Source organism: Chiloscyllium punctatum, chromosome 15, assembly GCF_047496795.1.
Source record: "Chiloscyllium punctatum isolate Juve2018m chromosome 15, sChiPun1.3, whole genome shotgun sequence".
Taxonomy (NCBI): Eukaryota; Metazoa; Chordata; class Chondrichthyes; order Orectolobiformes; family Hemiscylliidae; genus Chiloscyllium; species Chiloscyllium punctatum.
In genome coordinates, this window is record NC_092753.1 from 65,726,615 (window position 1) to 65,742,527 (window position 15,913).

A 15,913-nucleotide genomic window follows, 5' to 3' on the forward strand; every position below is an offset into this window, starting at 1 on the left:
GGCAACAGATGCATATGAACAAAACAGAAATTGCTGGAAAAGTTCAGAAGGTCTTACAGCATTGAATTGAATTGAATCGAATTGAACTGAATTTATTGTCACGTGTACCGAGGCACAGTGAAAAGCTTTGTCTTGCGAGCAATACAGGCAGATCACATATTTAAGTAGCATAGATAGTAAATAATAGGTAAACAGTGGCTAAAACAAAGACACAGGTATAGGCGAATGTTAAGAGTTTGTGAGTCAATTCAGTATTGTAACAACAGTTGGGTAGAAACTGTTTTGAAACCGGCTAGTGCGTGTGTTCAGGCTTCTGTACCTTCTCCCTGATGGTAGAGGTTGTAGAAAAACATTGCCAGAGTGGGATGGATCTTTAAGAATGCTGGCAGCCTTTCCTTGACAGTGGGCCTGGTAGATGGATTCTATAGATGGGAGGTTGGCCTTTGCGATTGTCCAAGCCGAGTTCACCACTCTCTGTAACTGTCTCCAATCTTGAATGGTACAGTTGCTATACCAGGTAGTGATACATCCAGACAGAATGCTCTTGATGGTGCACCTATAAGAGTTGGTAAAGATATTCGCCATCCTGCCAAATTTCCTCAGGTGCCTGAGGAAGAAGAGACATTGTTGGGCCTTTGTAAACAGTGCATCCACACAAACAGTCCAGGAAAGCTTGTTGGGAATGACTACTCCCAGGAGCTTGACACTCTCCACTCATTCCACCTCTGTGCTGTTAATGTGTAGAGGGGCATGAGTAACATCCTGCTAAAAGTCAATAATGAGTTCCTTGGTTTTGCTGGCATTGAGAGCTAGGTTGTTCTCAGTGCACATTTTTCTAGGTCTTCCACCTCCCGTCTGTATTCTGTTTCATCGCCATCTGAGAATTGACCGACTATGGTGGTGTCATCAGCGAACTTGTAAATGGCATTAGTCTGATATTTGGCGACATAGTCATGGGTATGTCTGGAGTACAGTATGGAGCTGACTACGCACCCCTGGGGTGCTCCAGTGTTGAGTGTTAGTAAGGATGAAATATTGTGGAAAGTGGGTCAGGAAATTGAGGATCTAGTTGCAGAGAGTGGCGCTTAGTCCGAGATCACTAAGTTTAGTAATCAGTCTCGAGGGAAAGAAGTAAAAGTTATTGTTTGGGTTCAGTGACCCTTTCTCAAAACAGGTCAGCTTCATAGGAACACCACTACCTGAAAGGACCTACAAATGCCACTCATTTTCCTAACTTGGAAATATATCACTGTTCCTTTACTGTCACTGGGTCAAAATCCTGGAACTCCCTCCCCAAAAGCATATTGAATTTATCTGGAGTAAATGGACCACAGGTAGAAAATGGACTTCAAGAAAGTTTCTCACCACCTTCACAAGAGCTACTAAGAATGGAAAGCTAGGTCAGGCAGCAAATCCCATTTCCCTTGAATGAATATTTTTTAAAAATCACATGATGCAAATGGAAAAACCAATACAGTGAGCAGGACAGGGACCAACACTATGTCAGCATTGTGGTGCAAATAAATCTCACATGCACAGACAGTGCCTAGCCATTTAAAATGAATGCTTTATCTGTTGGATAGTAGGCCAGTTTCAGAAGATGTGCAGAAGTTGGTCATGGTTTCAGAAAAGCAAAAAATTGAATAGCTACACACCTAAAGAGGTTAACGAAATAAAACTGCCTACTGCAGAAGGATGACTCAAAGAATTCCTAGGGCAAATACCAAACCTTACATTTTGTAAGATACTACTTGGAGTTACAATTGGATGAGGAGGAACTGGCAAGGATGCTTCCAAGAATGTAAAGATTTGAAATTTCACCTTATTCAATTGAGGCATTGAAAAGGGAATTGAATGATTATTTCTATACAAATAATGTGCTTAGCAGTAGATAACGTTGCTCATTTGAAGAGCCAGTGCAGACATAATGGGCTGAATGGCCACCTTCTATATTGCAATTCTTATGTGCTTTTCTAATTCTTGAAGCTTTACCTACAAAACAATATATGAGCAGGGAAAACTGCAGATGAAGAGCAGATGTATTTTTCAAAATGACGATCAATGAACTTAATAGGCATGATGCTGAGTTCATTCATTCATAAAATTGAGTCATACACTTGGTTTACTATGGCATAATAGCCAGTAAACCACAATGTGCTTAGCCAGGACCAACAGGAGCAGTAAGGAACCAGAGATGTCTCCACATTGTCAGTATTAAGGCTTCATGGATTGGTCATGAAAACATATTTTGAGCACTGACAGCATTTTACAATTGAGAATGAAATAGTGATTTATGGAAAATGACTGATTATTCCAGCTTCACTGTCCTGGAGATGCTGTACCAGGAACGTTTAGAGATCACCAAGTACAGAGCCAGAACTCGGTCAGTGCTGTCTTGGTCTAGGATCATCAAGGCCATTAAAGAACTCATTGCCAATAGCAAGACCTATGCCATCTACAGAACAAAGTAATGAAATCTGTTGATACCCACCATATTTCACATAGAACTGGAAATGTATGCAGACAGATCTATTTGTTTTTGGTGGAAGGTCTTACCTCATCATCATCAATATTTTTCTATCGATGAATAGAGATTATGAAACTCCATCACAAAAGGGCCCCGATGAAGGGCTCTGGTCTGAAACATTGACTCTCCTGCTCCTCGGATGCTGTCTGACCTGCCGTGCTTTTCCAGCAACACACTCTTGACTCTGATCTCCAGCATCTGTTGACCTCACTTTCTCCTTTTAAGAAACTCCATGCTTGTAGTGTGGATATGGTTAGCTGAGTCTTGCATGAGATTTTTGCAACACATAGCATTCTTGATGTCGTCCTTTTGGTCAGTAGACTGCAAATCTCTTACAACTGTGTTAGACAATTTACAGCCAGTTTTGGATTTGAATATATAAAAGTTGGCTACACATTTATGCTTACAAGTCTGTCAAGACATATACAAAAAGTAACAGCCCTGTCATAGCCAACAACCCACACACTACTATAGGCATTACTGTACAAGACAATTGTGAAATTTGGAGCAGAGGAAACAGCATGAATAAAGGATCTGAATAGAAAAGGTAGTCATGCAAGAAACAGCAGACCACCAGAGATCTTATATTGCTCATAACACCGATCGACTGGGATGAATCCATTGCGAAAAATCATGAGGGACATGGATAGGGTAAATAGACAAGGTCTTTTCCCTGGGGTGGGGGAATCCAAAACTGGACAGTATAGGTTTAAAGTGAGAGGGGAAAGATTTAAAAGAGACCTAAGGGGCAACTTTTTCTCACAGGGGGTGGTGCATGTATGGAATGAGCTGTCAGAGGAAGTGGTGGAGGCTAGTACAATTACAACATCTAAAATGTATTTGGATGGGTACATGAATATGAAGGATTTAGAGGGATATGGGCTAAATTCTGGCAAATGAGACTAGATTATTTTAGAATAGCTGGTAGGCATGGATGAGTTGGACTGAAGGGTCTGTTTCTGTACTGCACATCTCTATGATGCTATAACACAAGGGAGTTGTAGACCTCAAATTGTTGGAAAGGCAATTAAATTCAATGATCTTCAACTGAACAAACCACCAGTCTTCTAAGTCCAAAGATAATCCATTGAAGGAGAATAATGAAAGTTCCAGATACCTGGATCATCCGATCAGAGACTTAGAGGGAGATGGAGTAGTGGTAAATGTAATAATATTAATGAGCAAAAAGAAACTTGTGGTAGATTTTGTGTAAAAGTTTAAAGGGATGCCCTAAGTCACCTACTATATTGATGTCATATGAACAGATTGGGATCCCGAAGAAGAGAGACCTAAACCTCCTGTTCCTCAAAGTCTCTGTTAAAATATCTATCATATTAATGTAACCTATAATGAGTTGTTAACAAGTAATAAACTAAAACTTCTTAGGTACAAGATTCTTTTAGTTACGCCGCAATGTGGTTTTCCCCTGCCTCACCAGACAAAGTAAACCCTCTATTATCTTACACTTGAATGTTGTTGCCACCGTTCTCTTTATTATGAGCACCAACTCATACAGTAAAGTGAGCGAGCATTCCCGTATGACAACAAATAATTTCTAGAAGGTCCTGCAAAGTGTCAAAGCATTGCCTTGTCAATATGGTTTCAATATGGGTATTCAATTTGATCTGCCTTAAGAGGTGTAACTTGAAGAGCAAAAGCATGGAAAGCAGTAGAGGGCTGCATAAGCTGCTAGACAAGGATGAAGAAGAGCCTGGAGAAAGCAATCCTTACACCATAGGGTGTATAGTAACTGGGTGTCCTAGACAGATATTAACTTTCTAAGGCACAGTGCATCAGGCAGCTGCAATTCTCCAGAATGGCCAACCAACAATTGGAGATCAGCATTTGAGCATCCACACTACTACAATGCGCCAGGCTTCAAACTCGAAATACAATATTATCTCAGTTTACGGTGTACAATAAAATGAAAGCGGTCACTCGGAATTTATCATGTTCCCAATGGAGGTGACTAAGCAATATGGTCCCGTGTGATCCTGTCCAAATGCTTTTATTTTATTTCTTAAATATTCAGGTCAGTTGCAGCCATTGTTATGAGTTCTATAGGTGCGTGCATGGAATTCTGGCAGCATTGTCATGATGACTTCATTGGATGTCAGTCCTCAGTAACTGGTCTCTTCCACCAAGTCCATTGGGCTAGTGCCTGGAGGTTTGAAGAGATGGACCAGTCCCTGAATAGCTGGTTGATGACTCCTGTCAGGAGCATGTAAATTGATGCATAACCAATGAAAATCATATCACACTGGAGTTCTAATGGAAGTAGCTATTAAACGTTTCAAGCAAGATTTCTAATACATAGCTTAGAGTAAGTGTCAAGATTTATCATTGTGAATCGCACAACCAGGAGTAAAATTAGAGGATCAATCATATGAGGGGATTAGAAAGCTGAGAATACAGACGAAAGATTAAGGAGCAGCAGTACTGCCTGCTGCTAGACCTCTGTTCCCCTTCTTATAGAGTACTGTCCCTCCAATCATTTAACAACTAACGTCGTGGGCGGCACGATGGCACAGTAGTTAGCACTGCTGCCTCACAGCGCCAGAGACCTGGGTTCAATTCTTGCCTGAGGCAACTCTCTGTGTGGAGTTTGCACATTCTCCCCGTGTCTGCATGGGTGTGCTCCGGTTTCTTCCCACAATCCAAAAATGTGCAGGTTAGGTGAATTGGCCATGCTAAATTGTCCGTAGTATTAGGTGTAGGGGAGTGGGTGGCGGGTCGGTGTGGACTTGTTGGGCCGAAGGGCTTGTTTCCACACTGTAAGTAATCTAACTTCATAAGTGTGGCTACACAAAGAGACCAAAATCGACTTGAAGAAAATATATTTGTTAAACCAAGTTAATTTGTCATTCTTCACCTCACAATTGCTTATGCTGGAAATGAAGAACTAAAATTCGCCACTTGGAAAGCAATTGTATATATTTTAAGTATTTACGTGCCTGTTCTTAGTGCACTGACGTGATGCCTTGCTTTCTACTATAGCAAGGGATGTGGAAAGCCATTGAACTTCCATTGAAGATTCCTAAGTTGCCTTCGGTAGATAACCTTGAATAGCTCTTGTTCTAAGGTCCAACTATTAACAGCAGAATCTGAACAGCTGAAGGGGAAGTCAGGCCTGACTGCCTGCTTGGCACCAACAAAGGTACTCAATGCATGTCTGGGGAGGAGCAGTTATGCAGTCCTCTGGCAGCATCTGTATTACACTTGGAATCAGTGCCAAAAGCATCTAGGCTGCTCTTTCTGAGAATAAAGTAATAGGAATAATTATTACATTCAAAGTTCCTATTAATGCCTTCATGCTTTGAGGATGTTCTTGAACCCCAAACCATTTAGCTGCAGTCTGATCTCTCATAACGCTGTCACAGATTCAGATGAGACTCATCGTTGTGGCTCCAAATACAATGCTCATAACCGGACCACTCCTACATATTCTAAATACCATGCATGAAGACTCCTTACAAGTTGAAATTGGGTAAAGGAATCAAAGGGTATGGGTAGAAAGTGGAAACAGGAGTTTGAGTTGGATGATGAGCCACGATCATATTGAATGATGGAGCAGTTTCAAAGCGTGTATGGTTTATTCCTAGTTCTGTATTTGATAGTTCTATGTTTCTATTTATTGATTGTTCATAGAAATCACCACAATGCCAGCATTTCAGGATCTGTGGTGTCAAGGAAATTCATACTTCCTTGTGGATTGGGGCTTTAAATTTGTTTGAGAATTGGTCATTATTAAGGACATTAAAGAATTCTAATAATTCTGTTTCTGATTCAAATTACCCTATAAGTCCGCACAAATACATAGGGTATTGTTACTATGTGACAGCTCTTCAATATCTTCCAAACTTAACACTATGTCCAATAGTTTTGGATCATAACCTCTTTTAAAAACAGCAGCTATTGATTCACTTTTTTTTGTTTAAAACTCCTCTAGATCTATCTTTTGTTTCTTTATTTATCCCATTTTTATCTTCTTTCATAAGATATATATCCTCAAATAGGCCATTCAGTTCATTGAATCTGCTTTGCCATTCAATGAGACCATGGCTGATTTGATCATCCTCAACTTCACTTTCCTTTCTCTTTTCCATGATCCTTTCTAACCTGATGAAAAATCTGTCTCCCTGAACGTTTAATATACTTAATGATGCAGTCTCTGTGCCATCTATGGTAAATAATTCCACAGATTCGCTCCCTTTTGAGAGAAATCTTTGACTTTCCATCTTATCACAGATCCTCCTTTTTGCTTTTAATTCCCATTGGTCTGTGCCCCATTGCATTGATTAAAGTTTGCTACACCTGATTTTCTGGTTCTGGTAAAAGATAATTGGCCTGAATACTATTCTGGTGTTTATAATCTCTCTGAACAAATGTTTTGCTCTTTTATATAACCATTTGTCTTTAGTTCATGGCAATTTTATCATTTAATCTTTCCCACCCTCCACACTATCCCAGATCTTCCCTTCTGCTGTTTGTTTTATTAGCATATCACTCACCCTTCTGCAGTTCGCAAGAAAAATCATATTCCACTCAAAACATTATTTCTTTTGATCCAATTGAGTATTTCCAGCACTTTGTTTTTATTTCAGCCAGATTGTCCATCTTAGTTCCATTCTTAACTAAGTATCTCCTCTAAAGTCTTTACTGCCAAAATATTGCCTCAGAAGCTTCTTAAATTGATTCACCTTTGGCTGCATCCTCTTCTTCATGTGCACGATGTTTCTTAAAAATATCATCCACAGACGCAGGATCAACTTCTTCTCTCACTTGAGACCTACAGTTCTTGGCTCCAGTCTTCTGAGTCACACACTGTAGAAATCCCTCTCAAAACTTTATTATCTCTGCAATTCCCTTCCTATTAAACACCACTCAAAACCTGCTTTTTATACGATACTTAATTACCCTTTTAATTTCTCCTCCTGTGACTTAGTCAATAATTTACCCCTGTCAAACTGCTTAGTCTGCTTTTGTACATTGAAAGGTCAATGTAAGTGTAGAGTTTCATATTCAGAATGGATCAGCAGCAAGTCAATATCTTTCAATTAAAAATAAAACTTTCAATAATTCCATTTTCAATCTCCTACAAATACCATTTTCAATAATATATTTTTTGAAAGTTTAGATTATAATGATTTCAATGTGTCAGTAGGAATGTTTCTTTTAACTATATTCAGAATTATTTTTATATAATCATCATACTGTTATCAAACAAAGTCAATATTTGTCTATAAAAATGCAAAACATCTATTCATGTTTTTCAGTACTAACCCACAAATTTATTTTAGTGGTTAAAATTAGAATTTTTTTTTAAATGCTAGGTACTCTGATCGATTACTATGGAAAGCATTCATTGGACTTCATTCCCAAAGTTTTTCGGAAAGCTTTGTAGAAACACGACTGATTAAACGGATGATTATTCATGAGCAATTCAATAATTTCACAATGGATTATGATATCGCCTTGCTTGAACTTTCGGAACCTGTAGTGTACAATAATTACATTCAACCAGTATGTCTTCCATCAGCATTACATGTGTTTCCTGCAAATCGGAAATGTTATATTACTGGTTGGGGCTTACTGCAAGAGGAAGGTAAGTTTAGTTATACATAAAGCTATTTCTAACTTTATTTTCATTGGATTAAAATACTTTTTTGTTAACAATTATATTAAGAGCTGAAATGAATTTTAAAAATTGATTGGTTTAGTTAATCATCCAGTACAATTTGAAGAATCACACAAAGAACACAGTCATTAATTGCAAGCATATTTAAATGCCACACATGGACATGCACAAATACTTACAGTAATAGTCCTGATAATTAAAATAAAAGCTACACTTTGGAGAATTAAATCCTGCAACATTAGGTAATAGACTGATAGCTAGAAGCCAAACAGTTTATCCTCAGTAGTAGAAAAGCTTTTAGGAATCACCATTCAGGACTAAATCAAGTCATTCAGACAAATGTGGATCAATTAAGAAGAGCTAGCATGGATTTTTTTCAGGCCAAATTGTATTTGACTAATTTGATTGAGATATAAGTCAATGGGATAATTGAGAGCATTGATGTGGGTAATGCCATTCATGTTCTGTAGATAGATTTTGAAAAAAAATGTGATTGGAGAGGATGTAGAAAAGGTTTATGAGAATAGTTCTAGGGATGAGGATTCCAGTTACCAGAATAACCTAGTGTTGCATGATTTTTGACTTTGGATAGAATGAAGAAATTGGGGCTGTGCTTTTAGACAATAGAAGATTGAGAAGAAGTTTGATCGAGGTGTTTAAAATCATGATGGATGTGGGCAGATAGATAGGAAAGGTGGAAAGGTCAAGAACAAGAAGGTATAAAGTGAAACAACCAGAGGAAGCATGAGGAAAAATGATTAATGGAGCAAGTTATTAGAATTTGGAATCCATTACCTGAGAGTGGTGTAGACAGATTAAATTGTAGTTTTCAAAACAGAATTTGGAAAGGTAATGCAATCAGTTTATCAAAATTACTCTCACAGAGAATTTATAAATGATGGGGCATGTCTCCAAGTGTTCTTTAATTGTTCTATGTTTGCAGCCTTTGGATTTCCCATATTATGTATTTTGTGCTCAGACGAATTATTGACATATTGCAGCACAATGGAGGAGTAGCTGTAATTTGGAGAAGTATGTGGGCTTGGGTGTGGACAATAGTTTGAAATGGCAAAAATGAGAGGATATCAGAAAGCCAGCTTCAGTTAATTGACATCTGCATTTAATTTCTGTGATCAACTTATACTTTAAACAGCAAAAAGGACTGTTCCCTTGTTTCTATAAATATATAAAACAAAAAAGAGTGACTAAAGTGGATATTGGTCCTTTAGAGGATGAGAAGGGGCTTTTAGTTTTAGTATATGGTGAAATGGCCAAGGCATTGAACAGGCATTTTGTATTGGTATTCACAGTGGAGGACACTAATAACATGCCAGTTAAGTGAAAAAGAGATGAAGGTAGGTGAGGACCTGGAAACAATCGTTATTACAGAAGAGGTAGTGTTGGGCAAGCCAATAGAGCTATGGATAGACAAGTCTCATGGCACTGATGGAATGCATCCCAGGGTGCTCAAAGAGATGGTGAGAGAAATAGTAAGTGCACTTGTGGTAAATTTCCAAAATTTGCTGGACTCTGGGGCAGTTTCAGCAGATTGGAAACCAGCAGATGTGACACCACTGTTTAAAAAGGAAGGTAGACAAAAGATGGGGAATTATAGACCGGTTAGCTTAACCTCTGAGTGGGGAAGATGCTTGAATCAATTATCAAGGAAGAAATAACAAGGCATTTAGATAGAAATTGTCCCATTGGCAGATGCAGCATGGATTCGTGAAGGGCAGGACATGCTTAACTAGTCTTTTGAAATTCTATGAAGACATTACAAGCATGGTGAACAATGGGGACCCAGTAGATATTGTGTACCTAGATTTCCAAAAGACCTTTGGCAAACTGTTGCACAAGAGAGTGTTGCGTAACATAAAGATGCATGGCATTACAGGTAAAGTATTAGCATGGATAGGGGATTGGTTGACTAACAGGAAGCAAAGAGTGGGGTAAATGAGTGCTATTCTGGTTGGCAATCAGTGACTAGTGCTGTGCCTCAGGGATCAGTGTTGGGACCGTAATTATTCACAACTCATATAGATGATTTGGAGTTGGTGACAAAGTTAGAGTTGGAGATGTGTCAAAGTTTGCAGATGACACTACAGACCAAAGTGTGCAGAGGACTGTGAAACTTTGCAGAGGAATGTAGATACTTTATGTGAGTGGGCAAAGGTCTGACAGATGGAATGATAATAGATGTGAAGTAATCCATTTTGGTGAGAGTAACAGTAAAAAGGATTATTACTTTAATTGGTAAAAGGTTGCAGCAAGCTGCTATGCAGAGGGACCTGCGTATCCTTGTGCATGAATCCCAGAAGGTTGATCTGCAGGTACAACAGGTAATTAGGAAGGCAAATGGAATTTTGTCATTCACTGCTAAAGGGATTGAATTTAAAAGCAGAGAGGTTATGTTGCAGCTGTATAGGGTGCTGGTGAGACCACACCTGAAGTATTGCGTGCAGTTTTGGTCTCCTTACTTGAGAAAGGATGTACTGGCACTAGAGAGGTGCAGAGGAGGTTCACTAGGTTGATTCCAGAGTTTAGGGAGTTGGCTTATGAGGAGAGACTGAGTAGACAGGGATTATATTCATTGGAATTCAGAAGAATGAGGGTGGATCTTATAGAAACATGTAGAAATATAGAATAGCTAAGATATAAATAGAAAGGATGTTTCCACTGGCAGGTGAAGCTGGGACAAGAGGGCATAGCTTTAAAATTATGGGGAGCAGATTTAGGACTGAATTAAGAAAGAACTTCTTCATCCAAAGGGTTGAAAACCTATGGAATTCCTTGCCTAATGAAGTAGATAGCGCTACTTCAGTAAACGTTTTTAAAGCGAAGACAGATTTTCTTTTACCAATAAAGCAATTGAGGGATATCGTGAGAGGACAAGTAAGTGGACCTGAGTCCACAAAATGATCAGCCATGATTTTATTGAATAGTGGAGCAGACTTGAAGGACCAGATGGCGTACTCCTGCTCCTAGCTCTTATGTTCTTATCAGACATTGCAATTTCAATGGAATTACAGCCTTTGTAGCAAACTAAGCTGAGAACGGTCCCCAGCTTCCAACATTTTCCCATTTTGCCAAACATTATCTTCGAGTGACTGCTTATAGGTACTTCCCAAAGGTACTCCAAAAGTGTCTCTGGATTTTGGGGCCAATTTCTCTTGTATATCTAATATTTGGAATTTTTCAGGCATTCCATAAGTATATGATCAAGAAACAAAATCTCAATATATATTTTTAAATTAAAACTGGTAATTCAGGATTGCCTGCGATATTGCCTGGTTCATCATGAATGCTAAGTTTTTTTTAGTTTTTTTTATTCATTCATGGGATGAGGGCATCACCAGCTAGGCCAGTTTTTATTACCCATCCCTAATTACTGAGAGGACAATTGACAGTCAACTACATTTCTGTGTCTGGAGCCAAACGCAGACCAAATCAGGTAAGAATGACAATTTCCTTCACTAAGGGATATTAGTGAACCAGATGGGTTTTTCCTGAACATCAACAATGGCTTCATGGTCATTAGACTCATAAATCCAAATGTTTTATTGAATCAAAATTCCACCATCTGCCATGGTGAGATTTGAACCTGGGTCCCCAGAATATTACCTGACTCTTTGGGTTAATAAATACATACTCAGCTGCTTAGACCCTGGAATCCCATCGGTGTACCTTTTCACCCATTCTACCATTGTTCCTTCAAGTAATTCCTTAAAAGGATGTGCATTTACCATATATACTCATGTGTAGGTCAATCTCATGTATAAGTAAATGCCTTATTTTTGGCCAAACAATCTTGTATTTTCCATATATCTCATCTATAAATTGACCCTACCATATCACATTAAATCACATTAATTCATTTATACCAGTAACTCTATTCATTGCCCTATGTTGCATCTCTATTCATTCATTCATAACTCTACTGACTGCACTTGGTTTGCTACAGCACGTTTTGATTCATTCACTCATTTAGACCAGTACTAAGTCTATCAGTACTTATTGCATTCATTCATTATACATCCAAAAGATAACATTGTTAAAAGGTTAATCATTTTAATTGTGGCATTATATTTGAAAAATGTGAGATATATTAGCTACATACCAGTATATCTTTAATTCTTTGACAAATGTGTTAATGTTGCTGAGGTTCATAATGTATGAGAGTAAATGGGAGGGAAATGGAAGATTTGGCAGGAAAGTTCAAGACACTTATATATTCAGAATTTAATAAATATTTCATTTTAAGTGTGCCATTATATCAGGCCACGACGATGTTGAAAGTGTAATTTTGCAGGATTTCAATGAATCTTCGACATGTTAAATTTCTGTACTGGTCTCTTGCTTCTATCTAGTAATTATCTTTACAATAATTCATTGTGTTTTTCTTCTTTAGTTGTGCAATCAAATTGACTTTTGCTAATAATATGGTATTTTGAACTGCAGCATGAATTTCAGCCCTTCAAATGTGCCTGTGTATTAGTCGACCCCCTAATTTCAGCTTTAAAAAAAAGTCTTCAAAATCCGACCTATACACGAGTATATATGTATATGGTTCTTTCCATGACCACTGGATGTCTCAAGTCCTTTACAGCTAACAAAGTACATTTGAAGTGTACTCAGCATTGAAATGGAAGAAACGAGAAAGCCAACCTGTGAATACTCCCAGCAATGCAATAATGACAAGCTTCTGTGTCTGTGTTTGGGGTTGGGGGATAAATATTGACCAGGACTCTTGGAATAATCCTTCTGTAAAATAGTCATGGGAGCTTTAACATTCACATGTGTAGGCATATGGGACTTAGGATTAACATTTCATTGGAAAGATAGCATTTCTGACAATGCAGCTCTACTTCAGTACTGCACCAAAGCATCACTCTTGATTTTTGTGCTTAAAACTTATAGTGGCACTTTAGTCCAGATCCTTGTGATTCAGAGACAAGAGTGCTATCATTATCCATATGTCAATAGCTATCACCTGCCTCTGAAACCCTGTCTCATTTACCATGTATTTATTTATTTACCTTAAATGACCCTATTCAGCTGGATATCAAATTTTGCTTGTAACCCTCATGTGAAAAGCATTTAGATATTTTCTTGAATAAAAGATGCTCAGTAAATATAAGCTATCACTTTTTGTTTGGGAAGAAAGATTTCATATCACTGTGAAAAAAAACCTGGTGACCACTCTCCATCATTACAGTTGACTGATATTTAGATTGGTCATTTTCACAGTAAAGCAAGATAGAAAAATTAATATAATTGAGGAACAAATTTGCACTGTATATGCAATGTTTTAATGAAAATTATAAATTTATTAGACGTGGCAGAAGCTTTTTAAATGAAGTCTTCTAATCCTAAAACCAAAAAATAGTGACTAGAAATCATTTGCAATCATGTTTTGAGAACAAAATGCTTATGATTAAATTTGTCATGTATCTAAATGTAGCATAGATCAATATTTTATATTACAGTATATATCCATGAGGACAGTCATGGTTTTATATTTTATTGAAAAATAAACTGCCCCATCAAGTTTTTGTCGCAATCTGGTGCTGAGGAATGAGATTGATATGAATATTATTTGTTAATATTATGAGCATCTGTTTTGCTTATCAACAGACAATGCAAAGACAATGAGCAGAATTCTGCTGTGAATAAACAATACATTTTTTTACAATATTGCTAAATTTTTAACGGTTTCTCAACTAAACAGGAAATGCTTTTTGTTTCGCAGGTCGTCTTCCTTTGGTTCTTCAAAAGGGTGAAGTAAGAATCATTAATCAAACAACATGCAATAACTTTGTAGGAAACATTGTGTCATCACGAATGCTTTGTGCAGGATATCTTACTGGACAAGTAGATGCTTGTGAAGTACGAAAATTTATAATTATATTGAATTTGATGTTAGCACAGTCAACAATGGTAATTTCCATAGATTTGTGGTGCAGTGACATTGATTGTCAAAGTTTTTTGATTCTCAGAAAATAGTCAATATTATACCAGTAGTAGTGCCTTAAAATCATTATTGTGGTTCTGTTCGTCAAGCTGGGAATTTGTGTTGCAGACATTTCGTCCCCTATCTAGGTGACATCCTCAGTGCTTGGGAGCCTCCTGTGAAGCACTTCTGTGATGTTTCCTCCGCCATTTGTAGTGGTTTGAATCTGCCGCTTCTGGTTGTCAGTTCTAGCTGTCCGTTGCAGTGGTTGGTATATTGGGTCCAGGTCGATGTGCTTATTGATTGAATCTGTGGATGAGTGCCATGGCCTCTAGGAATTCCCTGGCTGTTCTCTGTTTGGCTTGTCCTATAATGGTAGTGTTGTCCCAGTCGAATTCATGTTGCTTGTCATCTGCATGTGTGGCTACTAAGGATAGCTGGTCGTGTTGTTTCGTGGCTAGTTGGTGTTCATGGATGCGGATCGTTAGCTGACTTCCTGTTTGTCCTATGTAGTGTTTTGTGTCCAAAGGACTAGCCACACTACCATAGATCAAGAGCATTTCCAAACTGACAGCCAGACTACTGCAACCACTAGGACTCATAACAGGACACAAACCAACAGCCACTCTCAGACGACAGCTCACCAAAACGAAGGACCCGATACCCAGCATGAGCAAAACCAATGTAGTGTACAAAATCCCATGCAAGGACTGCACAAAACACTACATAGAACAAACAGGAAGACAGCTAACGATCCGCATCCATGAACACCAACTAGCCACGAAACGACACGACCAGCTATCCTTAGTAGCCACACCCGCAAATGACAAGCAACATGAATTTGACTGGGACAACACTATATTATAGGACAAGCCAAACAGAGAACAGCCAGGGAATTCCTAGAGGCATGGCACTCATTCACAGATTCAATCAATAAGCATATCGACCTGGACTCCATATACCGACCACTGCAACAGACAGCTGGAACTGACAACCGGAAGCGGCAGATTCAAACCACTTTCAATGCTGGAGGAAACATCACAGAAGCACTTCACAGGAGGCTCCCAAGCACTGAGGATGTCACCTAGACAGGGACGAAACGTCTGCAACACAAATTCCCAGCTCGGCGAACAGAACCACAACAACGAGCACCCGAGCTACAAATCTTCTCATAAACTTAAAATTATTATTCTAGAAACTTGGATATTAATGTAAATTTGGAACAGCTATGTGATAGGTGGTTTGTGTAGAAACCCCCTGCTTTGCCAACTGTGAATAACTAACTCAGGTATTGTTGGGGATCTGCAATGCGCTTCTGTTGCCCAAAGCTGAGGAAAGATGGGGGTCAAATAGTCATGTACTGCTATTAACTTAAATATTACTGAAGAAAGTCACTTCATCAATGCTTTTCATCTTGCACTCATCAGGACAATTTCCAAAATACCAAAGTCAAGGAAAAAAACCAACGGGTTTTGAGAAGATTTGTAGCTCAGGTTAAGGTTTTGGATGTAGGCTTGCTCACTGAGCTGGGAGGTTCATTTCCAGGTGTTTCGTCACCCTACTGTTTGGGTTTCTTTGGGTTGGTGATGTTATTTCTTGTGGTGATGTCATTTCCTGTGAGTTCCAGAACTCTATCAACAAACACATCGAGTTAGACCCCATCTACCACCCCTGAGAAAAAGAACAGGAAATTACATCACCATGGGAAATAGCATCACCAACTCAAAGAAACCCAAACATATAAATAGAAGGCTGGAATCATGTACACTGCTTCACCTGAGGCCCACTGAAGATGTTG

The 15,913-nt window shown here is 38.5% G+C and overlaps 1 protein-coding gene across 3 annotated transcripts in view; it reads left to right on the top strand.

Moving 5' to 3' along the window:
* LOC140486344 (suppressor of tumorigenicity 14 protein homolog) overlaps positions 1-15,913 on the top strand; it is a 136,193-nt gene that overhangs the window by 113,437 nt on the left and 6,843 nt on the right. For 2 of the 3 annotated variants that reach the window (XM_072585346.1, XM_072585348.1), the window contains 2 exons: positions 7,861-8,132; positions 13,915-14,102. In XM_072585346.1, coding sequence (XP_072441447.1) covers positions 7,861-8,132; positions 13,915-14,102 — 460 coding nt within the window. The remainder of the gene's footprint in view (positions 1-7,860; positions 8,133-13,914; positions 14,103-15,913) is intronic. The other variant, XM_072585347.1, reaches the window with a different exon arrangement.